Source organism: Giraffa tippelskirchi, chromosome X, assembly GCF_054371585.1.
Source record: "Giraffa tippelskirchi isolate mGirTip1 chromosome X, T2T-mGirTip1v1.2.pri, whole genome shotgun sequence".
Lineage (NCBI taxonomy): Eukaryota > Metazoa > Chordata > Mammalia > Artiodactyla > Giraffidae > Giraffa > Giraffa tippelskirchi.
The window spans coordinates 47,551,109-47,571,956 of record NC_137289.1 but is presented as its reverse complement, the minus strand read 5'-3'; the positions used below and the strand labels follow the sequence as shown (position 1 = coordinate 47,571,956).

Below are 20,848 nucleotides of genomic sequence, written 5' to 3'. Positions count from 1 at the left end.
TAGAAAATTTTCATTTTGGCAATCTAATGGATGAAAATGGTATCTCATTGTTAATTGCTAGGAAGATTGGATATATTCTTAGATTTATTGGCCATTTGAGTTTACTGTTCTGTGAACTTTTGGTTTTTATTCTTTGCATGTTTTGCTACTGTGTTGAGCATCTTTGTCTTGTTGGTTTGTAGGCATTTATTATATATTCTGCATAAATGAAGACTGAATCCATATTTTTCATTTAGATCTTTCATTCACATGAAAATTAGTTTTCTAAATGATGTATATTAGGTAAGGATATTATTTATTTAACCTGATAAACTATTGTCTAGATGCAAAGTTTTGAATAGTCAGGCTTTTCATTGATTTGAGATGCCACTTTTATTGTATACTGAATTCCCATAGGTACATGAATCAGTTTCAGGACTTTTCATTATGCTCTATTGATTTATTTTTGTCTAGTCCTATGCAAATACATTTTAATTACCCAGAGGTATTACATGCTTTGATATCTACAAGTGCCTTGTCTATTTAAAACTATCTTGGCTATTCTTGCACATTCACTTTATTTTTAAATTTTAGAATCAGTTTGTCAAATTTTATGAAGTGTCTTTTGGGATTTAGATTGTGATTACCTTGATCCTACAAGATTATTTTGTGAGAATTTATGCTTTTAACATCCTGTCTTTCTTTTATAAGAAGGTTTTTCTATGTTGTTCAATACATTTTTATAGTTTTCTTCATAAAAGTTTTGACCATTTGGGGGGTCAGATTTATTCCATGTATTTCAGAAGGTTGGTTTTTTTCTATTATACTTCTCAGTTGTTTATTGCTGGTATATAGAAAGCTATTATTTTTGGCCTGTGAACCATATACCCAATCTCTTTTAAAAGTGCTATGAGGGGCTTCTCTGGTGGCTTAGTGGTAAAGAATCTGCCTACCAATGCAGGAGACACAGGTTTGATCCCTGATCTAGAGATCCCACATGCCGCAGAGCAACTAAGTTCATGCACTGCAACCATTGAGCCTATGCTCAAGAGCCGGGGAACCACAACTACTGAGTCCACAAGCCACAACTTCTGAAGCCCGTGTGCCCTAGAGCCCATGGTCTGCAAGAGAAGCCACCACAATGAGAAGCCCATGCACTGCAAGTAGAGAGTAGCCCCTGCTCGCTGCAATTAGAGAAAAAGCCCTCACAGCAATGAAGACCCATCACAGCCATGAATAAATAAATGAATAAAAGGATTTTTTAAGTGCTATGAGCTCTAAATAGTCTGTCATTTCATTTTTTTTTCATTTCATTTTTAAACCTAACTTCTTTTTATGTCTTATTGCATTGGCTTCTACAATTTATGTATGTTTTAATTTCATCTTCAAACAAACCAAAGAATGTTCAAATTACCACACAATTGCAGTCATCTCACACGCTAGCAAAGTAATGCTCAAAATTCTCCAAGTGAGGCTTCAACAATGCATAAACCGAGAACTTCCAGATGTTCAAGCAGGATTTAGAAAAGGCAGAGGAACCAGAGATCAAATTGCCAACATCTTTGGATCATAGAAAAAACAAGAGAGTTCCAGAAAAACATCTACTTCTGCTTTATTGACTATGCCAAAGTCTTTTACTGTGCAGATCACAACAAACTGTGGAACATTCTTCAAGAGATGGGAATACCAGACTGCCTTACCTGCCTCCCGAGAAATCTGTATGCAGGTCAAGAAGGAACAGTTAGAACTGGGCATGTAACAATGAACTGGTTCCAAATTGGGAAAGGAGTATGTCAAGGCTGTATATTGTCACACTGCTTATTTAACTTATATGCAGAGTACATCGTGCAAAATGCCAGGCTGGATGAAACACAAGCTAGAATCAAGATTGCCAGGATAAATATCAATAACCTCAGATACGCAGATACACCACCCTTATGGCAGAAAGTGAAGATGAACTAAAGAGCCACTTGATGAAAGTGAAAGAGAAGAGTGAAAAAGCTGGCTTATAACTCAACATTCAAAAAACGAAGATCATGGCATCTGGTCCCATCACTTCATGGGAAATAGATGGGGAAACAATGGAAACAGTGACAGACTTTATTTTGGGAGGCTCCAAAATCACTACAGATGGTGACTGCAGCCATAAAATTAAAAGATGCTTGCTCCTTGGAAGAAAAGCTATGACCAACCTAGACAGCATATTAAAAAGCAGAGACATTACTTTGCCAACAAAGGTCTGTCTAGTCAAAGCTATGGTTTTTCCAGTAGTCATGTATGAATGTGAGAGTTGGACTATAAAGAAAACTGAGCACTGAAGAATTGATGCTTTTGAACTGTGGTGTTGGAGAAGACTCTTGAGAGTCCCTTGGACTGCAAGGAGATCCAACCAGTCCATCCTAAAAGAAATCAGTCCTGAATATTCATTGGAAGGACTGATGCTGAAGCTGAAACTCCAATAATTTGGCCATCTGATGTGAAGAACTGACTCATTGGAAAAGAGCCTGATGCTGGGAAAGATTGAAGGCGGGTGGAGAAGAGGATGACACAGGATGAGACTGTTGGATGGCATCACCAACTCAATGGACGTGAGTTTTAGCAAGCTCCGGGAGTTGGTGATAGACTTCCAGGGAAGCCTGGCATGCTGCAGTCCATGGGGTTGCAAAGAGTCGGGCAGGACTGATCAACTGGACTGAACAGGAGACAATGGCCACTCCCTTGAAGACTGTCATCTGGTCATTGTGGCAATCATTGCTTAGGGCTGACTGGCTTTGCCCTTTCCGTGACATACTGTTTGTAGTGCCATATGACAGCTTCCACTCCTGTTACATGAAGAGAAAAAAAAAAATCTTGCTTCTTACATTAGCTTGGAAAGCCTGGTGGCTGACACCAAATGCTTAACATGTGCCTTCGTCAAAAGAACCTCTCTGCCTCATACTTTGGGGAAATACCTGGAAAGCATAATGGAATGAAGTATTCTTCAGTCAGGTCATGGTCTGTGGAAGGAGCTATGTGTCCACAGACCTGGATTTTAACATTAGGTCTTTTCCTCATTTATTATGTCAGCTAGGACAAATCACTTGATTTCTCTGTGCCTCAGTTTCGTATCTGCCAAGTGAGGATGAAAATATTATCTACCTCAAAAATCACTGTAATGATTAAAAGATAGTATGTATAAAATGCTTATTAGCAAAGAATCTAACACTATTCGGGGTTCACAAAAATTATCTGTTAGAGTGAATTACTGAATGGAATTATTGTGAAAAGCCTCAGAGTGAAATGAAAGTTACACTGTCTTACTCTATATCCATTTCTCTCCAGTGACTTGCAAGCAGACAGTAAATGATTTGAACCTGATTAAAGAGAAACAAGATTCCCCAGAGAGACCTTCAGTAGCCCCCTGCTGCTAAAGCAGCCATATCTTCTTGTAGGAAAGAATGGGCACATGTAACTGGGCATTCATTGCAAAAGCAGTGACTCTGTACACATGAAAAGAAGCTCTAGACCCCTCAACATTGTTCAAGATTAGCTGGACTCGGAGACTGACTTGACTTAACCCCATCTCCAGGGTTTTCCTTGTGTTTCAGGAACTTTATTGGCAAAGGGAAGACCACAGTTCCAGGATTGCTCTAGACTACAGACCCCTCCCACATACCCTGAACTATGTTTATCTGTTTACTGCTCTGTACAACCGAGTGCTTTGGTTGTTTAAAGGGGAAACCAGATGGTGTGCCTAATTTGGGCTCTAACATACTCCTACTTTGGCTAAACCATTTCCCTACTCTGTTAAACAGTTTCTTATTTGCAGAAAGAGAATGATGCTATGACTCATACCTCTGTCACCAGGACTTGGTGAGATAGAAAGTTACCCAATTTAAAAACAAGAATGGCAATGATAACAATAGTAGTAGTAATGTCCGGCAAAAGTAGTAGTACCATTTAATGAGTATATAGCCTTTGTGAAGGAGAACACTGCAAAGTACTGTGCATGCTTTGTCTCATTCTCCTCATAAGAACCCTATGAAATAGTTATTGTTAACTCATCTATTTGACATATGAGAAAATTGAGGCCCAGGGAGGTTAAATAACTTGCTCAGGGCCTTATAACTAGTATTTTGTAGTTTCCGTTGCTATGATAAATGACTGTTTTTTTCTATCATATATATCCTAATAAGTTATTGTGGATATATAGGAAAGCTATTGATTTTCATAGGCTGATATTTTATATACTCTACCAGAGTTTCATATTGGTTCTAATATTTTGTCAGTTGACTGTCTCAGATTTCTGTATAGCCATATTACTTGTAAACAATAGCAATTTTTTGTTGCTGTTTTCTAATCCTTTTTCTCTTATTTATTTTTCTTATCTTACTGCATTGGTTAGGCATCAGAATGTTGAATAGTAAGTGGTGATAGTGACCATCCTTGTCTTTTTCTCGTCTTAATGTTCTGTCAATATGTAGTTCTAATTAACAATGGTTTATTGAGTAATTAATGTTGTCTGACACTCTTGTAAGTGCCTTTATATATTTTATATCATATAAACCTCATACCAATACTATTAGGAGAAGGTACTATTATTTTCCTCACTTTTGCAATATGAGTAAAGTGAAGTTCACAGAGATTAAATAATTTGCACAAGATCACATAGCTTGTATATGATGGAACTAAGATCCAAACTTAACCAGTCTGACTCCAAAGCTTGTGCACATAGCCAATATTACCTCCTGGCAGTTTCCTAAAAATTTGCTGAGGAAGTTCTCTTCTATTCCTTGCTTGCTGTGGGTTTTTATCATGCATTGGGTATTACATTTTGTCGAGAATTTTTTTCTGCCTCTGTTGAGATGACTGTATGATTTGTCTTCTTAATCTGCCATTATAGTGAAATATGTTCATAAATTTGCTAGTGTTGAACTCTCCTTACTTTCCTGGGATAAACCCTACTTGGACATGATGTATCATTTTAATAAGGTGCTAGATTTCATTTCCTTTAGGATTTTTATATTTTATTCATAAATGAGATAAATGTATACTTTTCTTTTTCTTTCTTTTCCTATCTGTCCAATTTGTGAGAGTGGCTCATCTTTTTCTATACTGTGGAACCATTTATACAAAATGGGAATTGTCTGTGATTTAAAGGTTTGAAAAGGTAAAGCTGCTTGTGTTTTCAACTTGTTATATGATTTTTATCTATTTTTCTATTTCTTAAATAAATTTTAGTAATTTGTCTTTTCCTAGAAATTTTCCTATTGAAATATATTAGTTTAGAACAAACACATAGATACAAAGAGCTGAGTAGCTGTTACTAGAGGGGGAAGTTTAGATGGAGCGTGAAATGGGTATAGAGGATCAACTGTATGGTGACAGACAAAAACTAAATTTTTGGTGGTGAGCACACTGTAGGGTATACAAAGTCAAAATATAGTGTTGTATACATGAAATATATAATATTATAAACCAATGCTACCTCAATAAAAAAAAAACTTTTAAATAAGATTTCATGCAATATTCTTTTATTTTTAATATTAGCTTGGTTATCTGTGACCATGTTTGGCTTCCTGGTGGTATTCATTTGTGCCTTCTGATTTTTTTTCTTAATTATTACTTACTGAAGGTTTGACTTAAAAGTGTTTTGGTTTTATGAATCAATTCTATTTTGTTTTCTATTTCACCATTTTCTGATTTTTATCTTTATCAATCCCTTCTATTTGCCACAAATTTATTTAAGTGTGCTTTTTGTAACTCCTAGATTTGATAGCTTGATTAATTTATTTTCCATTTTTATTTTCTAATAAGTGAATTTAAGGCCATATGTTTTCCTCTGAATATTGCCTTGACTGCGTCCAACAGACTTTGATATGTACTGTACTCACCATCATTCAGTTCTAAAGCATTTGTAATATTTTAAATTCCTCTTTAATTTAAGAGTTGTTTAGAAGTGTGTTTGTGGCTTTAATTTATAGATGTATGTTGGTTGGGTCTGTATGATGGGAGTGGGGTATTTGGTTATCGTTTTATTGCCGATTTCTAATTGTTTTTGAGTCCTGCATGGCCTGACTTTGAACCTGTATTCTCAATCAATACAAAGAGTAATTGTCCATCCCAGTGTGTGTCTCTGCTTATCTCCCAATCTGGAAGCAGTGTGGTATTGACTTATTTATTCAGCACAACCTAGGAGTGAGCCTTTGAGGATATGAGAAATGAGACTGAATGTCAATTTCAAAAAGTTAGTTGATACACTAGGAGAGGGGCAGCTTTTTTCCTAAAGAGCTTCCTCTACAGGGTTGGAGAAAAGGTATTTACCTTATGAGCCCTCTTTGCCAGGCAGTACACACTTAGCATGTTGGCTTATCTAATTCTAGAGGTTTGTAGCTAGCCTGAAGAGTCCAGCTTGGTTGGTTATGGGCACATCCCATAGATCATGTAGAACTGAGGATGTAGAATCTTCTAAGTCCACTCCTGGAGAAAAAAAGCTATCTGTCCATGGAGGCTAGGGCTTCTGGTTAATTTTTATTCTGCTCAACACCACCATCTTCTTGCTTTTCATACCCACTCTATCCATAGCAAAGGGGGTAATTTGTATATTACCTTGTAACCTATGATATTTCTTTGCTTATATTTGTAACTTTTGCATAGCTGTCTTGTCTCCCCATTAATATTTTCAGCTTCTTAAGGGCAGGGGCTGCCTCTTACCTAGCTCGACGGTAGTTCCTCAAGTGGTTTGTAAAGAGCTAAGCAAAACAAATGCCTCAGTAAATTCATGCTGAAAGAATAAATGAGATGAATGGGTAATGATATTCTTAGCAAAATAAAACAAAACCAAAACAAAATCCATGTCTTCCTGCTTAACAATCTGGATGGGTGTTTCATCTCCCTTTGTACCTTGTGTGTAAGACCACAGTCTCATTGCCTTGTGACACAGTCTGTATATCATCTGTCCAGACAGAGGCCTCCTTCAGGCTGCTTTTGTGTTCTCTTCCTCTTCGCACTCCTACTGCCAATCCCCCACTGCTGCCTGATGTATACATCCTGAGAATGGTGAGTTTTAATTTGTTTTCCAGATGAATAGGGCCATTTCTTTCCAACTGCACCCTCCAGCAGTGTTTCATTTTCATACCCTAATCCACTGTTTTTAATGTCCTTGCTTCCAGACGACCCTTAATTAGGCTCTTTTGTAGATGAAATCGGACTGCCTTTTTCTTTCTCTCTTCTGTGTCATTAATGATAGTGCAGGACAAAGCAGGCTCTGACATGGCATTCTGCTAATCTCTTTGCCAGATATGTAGTGGACTAGATTATCTATTAGCACTTTCTTTTTCTACGGTCAATTTTCTACCCATTCAAGCCATTACAAAGTGATTTTGCATTATATGGGCACAAGGTAACCCTGAAACAAAAGAACAGGCCGGCTGGGATTCCAGGGGAGTTGCGCCAACCCAGAGCTGTCTTGAAATTGATCATCTGTATGGACTGCTTGTTCTTCCAGTGAGACTCGCGTTAGGTACTCCGGGACTTCAAAATGGTTGTGGTCATATGTCAGGTTGGGATGTGCCTCAAATGGAGACATCTTGCCTTTCTGAGACTGGGCTACTTTTGCTGCAAAAAAATCTTTGCAATTCTTTCACTGCAGGAAAATCTTTGCAGTTTAGGTTGAATTGGGGACAGGGGTGAGGAGGGAAGGTTTATTTATTTATTTATTTATTTTTGAGCACAAGAATGTTTTAATCTCATGGTATAGCCTTTGTGTACTTGTAGGCATTGCTATGGGCTTCCCCCGTGGCTCAGCGATAAAAGAACCTGCCTGCCAGTGCAGGAGACACGAGTTCGATCCCTGGGTCAGGAAGATCCCCTGGAAGAGGAAATGGTTACCCACTCCAGTAGTCTTGCCTGGGAAATCCCATGGACAGAGCCTGGTGGGCTACAGTCCATGGGGTCACAAAGAATCAGACACGACTTAGTGACTCAACAAGTCATTACTATACCTCTTGGATGACTCTTTCAAATGAATCATAGATCTTACCGCTGGCAAGGACCTTGAGACTATCTGAAGCAGTTCCTGTCCTTCTGCTGGGGATGGTACTGTGACCACCATTTTTACAGATGAGACAGCTGAAGGCCACAGAAAACACCATTCTGTAGTCCCAGGATCATCAGAAGACATCATATCTGATGCTGCCACTGTTCGTACTTCCTCTACTTTGTGATATTCTGTCTTGGTCACTACTTTGATTTGCTGTTGCTCTCCAGAGAGTCTGACCATGTTGCTGCATGCTGGGCACCTAATGGGCAGAATCTTCATTCATGGTTCCCAAGATTGAGGGTGATCTAACTGACTCCTGTTTGCCTGTAGAGAATTTTTGTATCCTTTAATGCAGTGATACATTCCCTGAGCCTCCAAAGCCACATGCGGTTCTTTCACATGCACCTGCCATTTGCCCAACCCTTTGATGTTTCTATTAAAATATTATTTCTGAGGATACTTCATAGGGTGCATGTAGTCATCAGATGGCTCTCATGGTTAATGAGTGATTGCATGTCAGACTCTAGAATCCATAAGTAACCCAACCTAATGGGACAATGTGTGTGTGCAGTTGCTCAGTTGTGTCCGACTCTGTGGCCCCATAGACTGTAGCTCACCAGGCCCCTCTGTCCATGGAATTTTCCAGGCAAGAATACTGGAGTGGGTTGCCATTTCCTCCTCCAGGGAATCTTCCTGACCCAGGAATTGAACCTGTGTCTCTTTGGATTTCTTGTGTTGGTGGGCAGATTCTTAATGACTGCACCACCTGGGAAGATGCTTAATGGAACAATAAGCTTATACTATTAATATGTAGCTGGATGTTTAAAAGTGTTTTGGGGAATTCTTACATATGCCACTGAGGAAACCAGTTTACTGAGGCTATATTGGTCTTTAGAAATGGATAAAACTGGATTCTAAGCTTTGCTCCACTATGAAATAGTGACTACTTAACTAGTTGTGTGCCATTGGACACATTAAGCTTTCTGTGCTTTAATTTCCTTATTTGATAGGATAATAATAGTACATGTCTCATGGGTTTGTTGTAAGTATTAATTCACATAAAGAATCTAGAACCTGTATACAGAGTGAAGTAAATCAGAAAGAGAAAAACAAACATTGCATATGAACGCATATATATGCGTTGCAGCCAAAGATGGAGAAGCTCTATACAGTCAGCAAAAACAAGACCTGGGGCAGACTTGGATCTGATCATGAAATCCTTATTGCCAAATTCAGACTTAAAGTGAAGAAAGTAGGGAAAACCACTAGACCATTCAGATATGACCTAAATCAAATCCCTTATGATTCTACAGTGGAAGTGACAAATAGATTTAAGGGACTAGATCTGATAGACAGAGTGCCTGATGAACTATGGACAGAGGTTCGTGACACTGTACAGGAGACAGGGATCAAGACCATCCCCATAGAAAAGAAATGCAAAAAAACAAAATGGCTGTCTGAGGAGGCCTTACAAATAGCTGTGAAAAGAAGAGAAGCAAAAAGCAAAGGAGAAAAGGAAAGATATTCCCATCTGAATGCAGAGTTCCAAAGAATAGCAAGGAGAGATAAGAAAGCCTTCCTCAGCGATCAATTCAAAGAAATAGAGGAAAACAACAGAATGGGAAAGACTACAGATCTCTTCATGAAAATTAGAGAAACCAAGGGAACATTTCATGCAAAGATGGGCTCGATAAAGGACAGAAATGATATGGACCTAACAGAAGCAGAAGATATTAAGAAGAGGTGGCAAGAATACACAGAATAACTTACAAAAAAGATCTTCATGACATAGATAATCACGATGGTGTGATCACTCACCTAGAGCCTGACATCCTGGAATGTGAAGTCAAGTGGGCCTTAGAAAGCATCACTACGAACAAAGATAGTGGAAGTGATGGAATCCCAGTTGAGCTATTTCAATTCCTGAAAGATGATGCTGTGAAAGTGCTGCACTCCATATGCCAGCAAATCTGGAAAACTCAGCAGTGGCCACAGGACTGGAAAAGGTCAGTTTTCATTCCAATCCCAAAGAAAGACAATGCCAAAGAATGCTCAAACTACCGCACAATTGCACTCATCTCACACGCTAGTAAAGTAATGCTCAAAATTCTCCAAGCCAGGCTTCAGCAATACGTGAACCGTGAACTTCCAGATGTTCAAGCTGGTTTTAGAAAAGGCAGAGGAACCAGAGATCAAATTGCCAACATCCGCTGGATCCTCAAAAAAGCAAGAGGGTGCCAGAAAAATGTCTATTTCTGCTTTATTGACTATGCCAAAGCCTTTGACTGTGTGGATCACAATAAACTGTGGAAAATTCTGAAAGAGATAGGAATAACCAGACCATGTGGCTTGTCTCTTGAGAAACCTGTATGCAGGTCAGGAAGCAACAGTTAGAACTGGACATGGAACAACAGATTGGTTCCCAATAGGAAAAGGAGTACATCAACGCTGTGTATTGTCACCCCGCTTATTTAACTTATATGCAGGGTACATCATGAAAAACGCTGGGCTGGAAGAAACACAAGCTGGAATCAAGATTGCCGGGAGAAATATCAATAACCTCAGATATGCAGGTGACACCACCCTTATGGCAGAAAGCGAAGAAGAACTAAAGAGCCTCTTGATGAAGGTGAAAGAGGAGAGTGAAAAAGTTGGCTTAAATCTCAACATTCAGAAAACTAAGATCATGGCATCTGGTCCCATCACTTCATGGCAAATAGATGGGGAAACAGTGGAAACGGTGTCAGACTTTATTTTCTGGGCTCCAAAATCACTGCAGATGGTGATTGCAGCCATGAAATTAAAAGACACTTACTCCTTGGAAGGAAAGTTATGACCAACCTAGATAGCATATTTAAAAGCAGAGACATTACTTTGCCAACAAAGGTCCGTCTAGTCAAGGCTATGGTTTTTCCAGTAGTCATGTATGGATGTGAGAGTTGGACGGTGAAGAAAGCCGAGCGCCGAAGAATTGATGCTTTTGAACTGTGTTGTTGGAGAAGACTGTTGAGAGTCCCTTGGACTGCAAGGAGATCAAACCAGTCCATCCTAAAGGAGATCAGTCCTGGGTGTTCATTGGAAGGACTGATGTTGAAGCTGAAGCTCCAATACTTTGTCCACCTCATGTGAAGGGTTGACTCATGGGAAAAGACCCTAATGCTGGGAAGGATTGGGGGCAGGGGGAGAAGGGGATGAAGGAGGATGAGATGGCTGGATGGCATCACCGACTTGAACGACATGGATTTGGGTAGACTCTGGGAGCTGGTGATGGACAGGGAGGCCTGGCGTGCTGTGATTCATGGTGTCGCAAAGAGTCGGACACGACTGAGTGACTGAACTGAACTGAATGTCTTTCCTCTTCACAGGAACTCAGTCATGTGCCAAATGAGATCATTCCCCGTGGCCCAGAAGTTGAGAACATTTTGAATTGTCCTCAGCATGACTGGGCCTCCCTAGTGGCTCAGCTGGTAAAGAATCTGCCTGCAATGAGGGAGACCTGGGTTTGATCCCTGGGTTGGGAAGATTCCCTGGAGAATGGCTAGTACTCTAGTATTCTGGCCTGGAGAATTCCATGGACTGTATAGTCCATGGGGTTGCAAAAAGTCAAACACAACTGAGTGATTTTCACTTCACTGATTGGGAACTAAAGAATACTGAACTTTTTGCCAGAGTCCAAATGGAGGGCACCCCGTATTACTAGACAACTTTTAGAAAATTCCTCAATTAGGACCCTGTGTACACTGTCATTGCCATTTCTGACATCTCCTTCATCAGAGGACTCCTTATCTGATTACAGATTTTGGTCCCTGCCAGTAAGACAGAATGTGCTTAAACTGATCAAAGATGTGTGAATTGCACATATCTCAAATTTTTGTACAAAAAGGCCAGCTTCAGGAAATGTTTTCATAGAATATATTTCACATAGCTTAATTCAAGCTAGCAAAGGAATTGTCTTTCACATTAGAACTATTAAAACTTGGTTAATATTCTCTTCAACCATGAATTTTCATTTTCTGGTTACTTAATATGTATATTAAATATATACATTGTATGCATCTTCTGGAGAAGTAAATGGCAACCCAACCAGTATACCTGCCTGGAGAATTCCATCGACAGAGGAGCCTGGTGGGCTACAGTCCATGGGGTCACAAAGAGTTGGACATGACTGAGTGACTAACACTTTTACTTTCCCTGCATAGCCAGAAACGAGCCAACACTAAACAAACTTTAAAAGTGCACAAGGCTTGTCCTTCCAAAACTAGTATCTCCCACATATTTTTGAAATACTATGGAACATCTTGAATCCTAGGCCTATACCTGTACTCAAAACTATCTCCAACCCCACCTTTTTCTTGGTGTCTCATTCCCGTAGGATCTTATTTGCTACTAGAAAATTACTAAATTCATAGGCTCAGTTCAGTTAAGAATTGCAAGGATGTATTTCAGAGAAATGACTAATGATATGAGCATTTTGGTATGCAAAATTAACAGTGGGAAAATAAGCTTCTTTCATGAAGTTCCAGAGTTATTCCTGAATAAGATATGTTGTCATTTTCAAAAAATTAATGTGCTATTTTTCTATAACTTAAAACATCCAATAAGAAATGTGTAAAGGAACTAAGACCACATGCATCTCAGGAAAGTCTTTGCTTCTAATCTCAAACTTATTAAGATTCTACAAAGAGATAGCCATTAGGGCAAAAGAAATCAGTCGTCAATAACAGGGTTAAAATTGCATATAAAAAGTTAAAAAACAAAACAAACAAATAAACATTGTAAATCAACTATGTGTTGTGCTTATTTCCTCAGTCATGTCCAACTCTTTGCGACCCCATGGACTGTATTTCAACTTTAAAAAAGAAGATTGCATGTAAAATACATAAAAGAATGTATAGTTTGAGGATGTGGCAAAAACTCACCATGTCCACTTGAAACACTACATTGACTAATAACAAGAGATAATTCTGGGCATGATTTTCTCAATGTCAGTTCCACAGAATCTCAGATTTTTTACATTAGTGACAAAAATGAAAAACATGGAACAAGTTAGTGTTCTTTCTGATTCCATGTATGTTTCGTTAATTGAGTTCTTTTTCTCTCTGCCTGTTTTATCTCCATAGCCCTTAGTGATTATACGATATATTTGGCTTCTTTGCTTATCTCTACCTAAATTGAGAATAAAATATAAATTCCATGAGGACAAGGAAACTTTTTACCACTGTATCTCCAGTGCCTGAAACACTCTGACATATAGTAGGTGCTTAACAAACATTTGATGTATGAAAGAGGATACCACTATATTAAGAGAGATAACAAACACAGATTCTATTATAATGGAACAACATAAAAGGAGATGAATGATTGATAAAAATGCCATTATTGTTTGTATCTATATCTGAATATGCATTTATTTGCCTTTATGTGAAAGAGCAATGCTGAGTTAATTTCCTTCAATTTCAAATAATGACTAATATTTATACTGATAAAGCTTGAAGTACAATAATATTTTGCCTCATTCTCAATGTTTTTTAGTTTATATTGCTATCTGTGTCTTCTGTGAAAGTTTATTTTCTTTTAAAAAATTTTTTATTTTATATTGGAGTATAATTAGCTAACAATGTTGTGTTAGCTTCAGCTGTACAGCAAAGTGATTCAGTTACACATATATCTATTTCTTTCAAATTCTTTTCCCATTTAAGTTATTACAGAGTATTCAGCAGAGTTCTCTGAGCTATACAGTAGGTCTTTGATGGCTATCCAGTTTAAATATAGCAGTGTGTACATGTCAGTCACAAACATTTAATATATCTTTTATCATAAATCACTTTAAATCAGTGTTGGAAGTAAACAGAATATATGTTTTACTAATGATAACATATTAATTAGAGAAATATTCATTAGGCACAGTACCAGACCCTTGAAAACAAGTATCTTGTTTAAGATTTCTGTTCTCTTGAAAATCAAAAGCATAGGACAATATTGATTAAAATAGTCTTCTCCCCAAGAAAACTAGCGCATTCTTCTTTACTGACAGAAAAACAAGAATGTTGATAACTGAACTATAACAAGTCTCTGAGTTAGACTAGTTAAAACTGAACATTAGATCTTCTATAAATCTATGTTCAATTGAGGTGTTTGCTAATATATCTTCTCTGATTATACAGACTATATGCAAGAATATTTGGACCTTCATAATTACAAAATACACTGAGAAGAAATTATTTTTGCTAGCAAATAGCAAATAGTTTAGTTCCTGTTCTTTTAAAAATATATCTCCCTTAGTAACAATATCAACATATTTTATTGTTGTTCCCTCTTTCTAACCTTATGTAAATGGATTCATTTGAATCTCAGTGGAGAAAAGGCACAGACTATAAAAATACTTGAATAATGAGCATATACTTTTTCAAAACCATATAAAGAAGACATAAGATGAATTCAAGATTCTGATAAAATACATATATGTTTGTAAGTAAAACTTCAGGGTAAATGTACTACTGTAACTGCAACTGGTACTAATATAGCTTTGGTTAACATCTACCAAGTATATAAGAAAATCAAAACAACCCCCCCCCAAAAAAAAAATGGAAGTTCATACTGAACTTAAACTTTTGTGTGGAGTCACTACACATTAGTGGAGAAAGCAATACTCAGGAAAAGAAAATGTGGTCAGTATTGTTCAATTAAAAATAAGTATTTTCCAATATACACGATTTAAAGTTATGAGTCCTTCATGAAAAAATTATTAGAGGACTAATTTAGCAAAGTAATAACTGATGGTATAAACAGCAGCAGAAGTTCCCCTGAGCAGAAGATCTATTTAACCCTCAGATTAAAGATAATATGCCTGAAGAATTTATGGTAATAAAACACAATGGAAATGCTACAATGGAAATATGGAAATAAGATAAGTTTTTAGAGTAGGCTGGTGAAATTAAAACAATGAGATACCATTACACACTAATTGGAATGGCCAAATACAAAAATCTGAGAAAACCAATTACTGGCAAAGATGAGGAACAACAGGAACTCTCATTTGTTGATAGTGGCAATGCAAAATGGTACAGTCACTTTGGAAGCAATGTCTTACATAGCTAAACATTGTCATACTGTATGATCTAGCAGTTTTGCCCCAAGATAGTTCACCAAATGATTTGAAAGCTAATGCCCACACAAAAACATGCACACGAATTTTATAACATCTTAACTCATACTCTCTCTCTCTCTCTCACACACACACACACACACACACACACACAAATTGGAGGCAACCAAAATGTGCTTTACTAGCTGAATGTCTAAACTAACTATGGAACATCAATATAACAATATTATTCAAGAATAAAAAGAAATGAGCTATCAAATCACAAAAAAGAAATGGATGAAACCTGAAAGAATGTTATTAAGTAAAATAGCTAGTCTGGAAAAGGTTATACACTGTGAAAGTGAAAGTCGCTCAGTCGTGTCCGACTCTTTGCGATTCCATGGACTCATGGAATTCTCCAGGCCAGAATACTGGAGTGGGTAGCCTTTCCCTTCTCCAGGGGATCTTCCCAACCCAGGGATCGAACGCAGGTCTCCCAGTCTGGAAAAGCTTATACACTGCATGATATACCAATCCTACGACATTCTGCAAAAGGTAAGACGGTAGCGCGAATAAAAAATATCAGAGGCTTTTTTCCTTTTGCTGCAGAGCACTTTTATTAGTTTGGATGCAGTTTGTCAACACTCAACTACTCCTCTTCTTCTTCGATGGGCAAATCCACTCCTTAGGGGTCTTCGTCGTCCCATATCTCATATATCATAATGTTATGCTCTGCGTCAGGAAGAACCTCGATATTGGGGTGTTGGCGGTTACCACCGGTTGCCGCAGTGAGTTTCAGATTCCGCACAATGAACACAAGGTTCACAAGTTTCGTCTCAAGCTGGGTTAAGGCACCGCACATCGTGTCTTTGCAGGGGTAAGCCTTTCTCTTCTTTCTTCCTGAACAGCGCACATGGCTATGGGGAGTGCATACGTTACTATCGTCACCGCCTCCTCCAAAACACAGGATCACCATCAACACGAGGAAGAGTAACAGACAGTACTTGATCCCGAACCAGCCTGGGGCCTGCTCTGATTGATTCTGCCCAATTCGAACTCGGACGTGTCTTCCACTGGGCACCATCCCCGGGAATTCTACAGCTTCATCTCTCAGAGCATAAAACACATAGGCAAAGACAAACGAGGCAAACGTAGGCCAAAAAAAGAGCCATATTACAGACCGCATCGTGAGCTGAGATGAAGTGGCTCCCTTGGTGCGCTGGTCTGCTGTGGCACCTGGAGACTGAGGACCCGGCAGGGCTGGGCCCTTGGTGACGTCACAGAGGGCCCCGCCCCCACCAGACCCCATGTGGCCATGGTGATGACTTCAGCGCAGAGGGTAAGGAGGCCTGCAGGGGTCAACTGGGAGTAGGGCTTAAAGGGACCTGGTGACGTTTCCAGTGCGCAATTGAAAAAGAGGCGAGGAGTGACAGAATGCCATCTCCATGCCAGTGTATTCTTTCTGAACCTGGTGTTCTACTGGGAGGGTGGGTCCATCTTCTATTTTTATGTTTCCATTTGTTGAATCCAGACACTGGTGAGCAGAGCAGACCCTCGGGCATGTGCCCCTGTGGAGCAGAGAGCCAAGTGGGAAAGAAAGATGTTAAACCAGAGGCCACAAACTAGGAGCCACTGATGTTTTGTGCGGCCAGCCACCGCTCCTAAAAATGATTGTGCTCAGTCCTAAGTCCTGTCTGACTCTTTGCAACCCCGTGGACTGTAGCCAGCCAGGTTCCTCTGGAGAAGGAAAGTCAGGGGCATCACCAGGGATGCGGTAGAGGTGGGCAATGGGGTAGGTACTCTCTAAGATCCCTCCCAGATCAGAGGTTCTATGATCCTGCATGGCAATTTCCCGGAGGGCAGGGATGCACCTCCCGGGCAACAAGCAGTGGAACTGGCACATCTCTGGGGAATTGCTGAGTTGGCAAAACTATACTATCTCTGATGCACGTGTGGATGAGCAAGTACTAGCTGCACTCTCCCTCCCCATCTGTGCATGTCTAACCGCCACATGTGTTTGAAGGTGACCTTGCTCTGCAGGTGTGGCTTGAGAGCTGTGTTCCTTTTCACTGTCCTTCCCTAGGAAGACGATCCTTCTTTGTGCTGATCATTCTTTGTGCTGTTCGAGTGGATGATCCGAACGCATGTGTATGGCTACAGCACTCGGCGCTTTGCCTTTCTGTCTGGGCCGGTGGTTTTCACACTTGAGTGTGTATCAGAGTCACCTAGAGGGCTTTCAAAGTCCCATATTGCTGGATCTCAGTCCCCAGTCAGTCCTGGGTGAAACTTGAGGACTAGCACTTCTGCAGGTCTCTGGGCAACACTGAGAACCACCCTCCAGACAATGGCTTCGCTCAGAAAGACGTGGCTTCACTCACAAAGACGTGGCTTCCCTCTGACTGCTGTGCACTGAACTTGAGGGGCCAGTGGGAGTAGAGTGGCAGGAAGAGCACCGAACTGGAGCCTGAAGACCAGGGTTCTACACTGCACCTGCGCTCTAGCGAGCTGTGTGACCTTAGGCAAGCCTCAGCACCTCTCTGTGCCCGCAGCTGCTTCGCAGGCACAAGGATGCGATGAAGTTGGTGACTGCTACTCTGGGTGTTTCTGAAATTCAGAGTTGGTCTGTCACTCTTGTCCCCAGCCTAGTCTTCCCAATTGGGAAGCCAGATACCCCCACAGCACCCCACCCCCAAGCATCCAAGTACCCACTTCTATCCACAGTCACTCCCAGCTGGAGTGGTCCACTTGCTTGGGGTTCTCCTTCTACAGCCAGCCCTGTGTATGGAGCCCAAAGAGTGAAACTGATGTCTCCCTCTTAGAGATCCACATCTACCACTTGGGGGTATGTGTGTCTTGCATGTGCTATTTCAAACGCCTTTTAGCACAGAGATAAGGTTACAGAATCCTAGAGCTAGTCTGCTGCAGGTAAATTCTGATGCTAACAACTTACTGTGTTACCTTGGGTAAGTTAGCATCTTACCCAAGTAATTTAATTACGTGATCTCTGAGCATCACATATCCGACTTTAAAATGGAGAAACTATACCTACTTGACGGGATTGCTGTGAGGACTAAATGAGATCATGTATGCAAGGCCTTTACCACAGTGCCTGGCACATAGTAAGTGTTTAACATGGTTGCTGTTGCTTCTCAAAAAGAGGATAATGGCCTTCTCTATAGCATTAGAGATGCAGGAAAGCTGAAAACACTATGGTTGCAGGTGTTCTGCTCTCTTAATACCTCCCATGGTACATAATAACAACAATAGTAATACATATATTGTGACACTAGGGCTTCCCAGGCGGTGCTAGTGGTAACGAACCTGCCTGCCAATGCAGGACACGTAAGAGACTGGGATTGGACCCCTCAGGATTCAATCCCTGGGTTGAGTAGTTCCTCTGGAGAAGGGAATGGCAACCCATCCAGTATGCTTGCCTGGAGAATCTCACGGACAGAGGAGCCTGGCGGGCTACCATCCATAGGGCTGCAAAGAGTCAAACACGACTGAAGTAGCCTCACATGCGTGCATAGTAATACCTTACAGAAATGTAATATTTCACATATTTGAGAACACTATCCACTAAATCCTCTCCTTCCATCTTTATCACACTATAAAGACAAGGCCACCATGTTTGTGTGGATCTCAGGATGAGCTGAGATGTTCTGAAAACACTGCTACCTACAAGCTCCCATCAGTAGGCTGCTTTTCCCTGTGTGGGTTTCTGCTCCTGCACGGGTGAGAGAGCATCCTGGGCCATGGCTGCCAGCTGGGGAGGCTCCAGGGACCCCATATGGTACTCGGCCCATTTTTCTCAGGTACACATCAGGCCTAGTGTCTGCTCCCCATGTGGCATTATTGTTTGTACTCTGTTTACTGCATGCATTACTAGGCCCCAAATATCCAAATGATGCTAATTGGATGACTCGGGGACTTCTGATACTACACATAAATGAAACCAGAACAATGCTCTGGACTTTTTCAGTTCCACTTATTAGGCCAAGAAAAATCAGACCACCTTTCTATGCTGCCAGTGACACTTATTAAGGCGAAATCCTGAAGATGGCTCCGGCTTTGGTGTTACCGCCACACTCGGCATTAATTGGAGTTCACTGATCAGTGAGGAGTCAAGCACAGGAGATTCAGAAACTCATCATGGTGCTTAATAATGATTTGTTTCCTCACCAGAAATTGGATAAGGATTCCAGATTTCAGTGATTTCCTTCCCTGCTCTTTCCTTTCCCTTCATGCTTCTGTCATCACTGACTCAGCTGGAAAAAGAAGACAATGGCAGGTCCTCTGTGTGTGCGCTAAGTCGCTTCAGTCGTGTCTGACTCTTTGCAATCCCGTGGACTGTAGCCTTCCAGGCTCCTTTGTCCATGGGATTCTCCAGTTACGAATACTGGAGTGGGTCGCCAAACCCTCCTCCAGGGGATCTTCCTGATCCAGGGATCAAATCCACATCTCTTAAGTCTCCTGCAGTGGCAGGCAGGTTCTTTACCGCTAGTGCCACCTGGGAAGTCTGACGGGTCCCCTATTTGGTGTGTATTGTTTGACTTCCCTGAGCCTTCCCTGGTGGCTACGTTGTGTCCATTATCTTTAAGATCCCAGCAAGAGGCAACCTTACCTTGTTCAGCTCTGTTCTAGTCACACGAGGCTTCCTGCTATTCCTTAAACTGGTCTGGCCTCAGGACCTTTGCACTTGCTATTCACTGTGACTGACTTTGTGGGGCTCTTGTTCTCGCTCTTCTTTAAAGTCTTTATTCAAATGTCACCTTCTCAGGGAGGCCTGACATAACCAACTTATTTTATTTTATTTTTATTTTTTTTAATTAGTTTATTTTCTATTTTTTAACTTTACTATATTGTATTTTTTTTGCCATACATTGACATGAATCCACCATGGGTGTACATGTTTTCCCCTTCCAGAACCCCCCTCCCACCTCCCTCCCCATTCCATCCCTCCAGGACTTCCCGGTGCACCAGCCCCGAGCACCCTGTATCATGCATCGAACCTGGACTGGCGATTCGTTTCACATACGATAATTTACATGCTTCCATACCATTCTCCCATATCATCCCACCCTCGCCCTCTCCCATAGAGTCCATAATACTGTTCTATTTATCTGTGTCTCTTTTGATGTCTTGCATACAGGATTATCTTTACCGATTGACTAAATACCATATATATGTGTTAGTATACTGTATTGGTGTTTTTCTTTCTGGCTCACTTCACTCTGTATAATAGGCTCCAGTTTCATCCACCTCATTAGAACTGATTCGAATGTATTCTTTTTAATGGCTGAGTAATATTCCATTGTGTATATATACCACAGCTTCCTTATCCATTCATCTGCTCATGGGCATCTAGGATGCTTCCATGTCCTTGCTATTATAAACAGTGCTGTGATGAACATTGGGGTACACGTGTCTCTTTCAAGTCTGGTTTCCTCAGTGTGTATGCCCAGCAGTGGGATTGCTGGGTCATATGGAAGTACTAGTTCCAGTTTTTTGAGGAATCTCCACACTGTTCTCCATAGTGGCTGTATTAGTTTCCATTCCCACCAACAGTGTAAGAGGGTCCCCTTTTCTCCACATCCTTTCCAGCATTTATTGCTTGTAGTCTTTTGGATAGCAGCCATTCTGACAGGCGTGAAATGGTACCTCATTGTGGTTTTGATTTGCATTTCTCTAATAATGAGTGATGTTGAGCATCTTTTCATGTGTTTGTTAGCCATCTGTATGTCTTCTTTGGGGAAGTGTCTGTT

The 20,848-nt window shown here is 40.3% G+C and overlaps 1 protein-coding gene across 1 annotated transcript; it reads right to left on the bottom strand.

The window, feature by feature from the left end:
• Positions 1–15,768: 15,768 nt before the first annotated feature.
• LOC145535641 (protein FAM209-like) lies at positions 15,769–16,269 on the bottom strand. The gene has a single exon (XM_081564036.1). It carries the CDS (start codon positions 16,267–16,269, stop codon positions 15,769–15,771), a length of 501 nt encoding a protein of 166 aa, XP_081420162.1.
• Positions 16,270–20,848: the final 4,579 nt, after the last annotated feature.

Coding starts and splice junctions, on each gene's coding strand:
- LOC145535641 (XM_081564036.1), bottom strand. CDS start 16,269: ATGCGGTCTGTAATATGGCTCTTTTTTTGGCCTACGTTTGCCTCGTTT.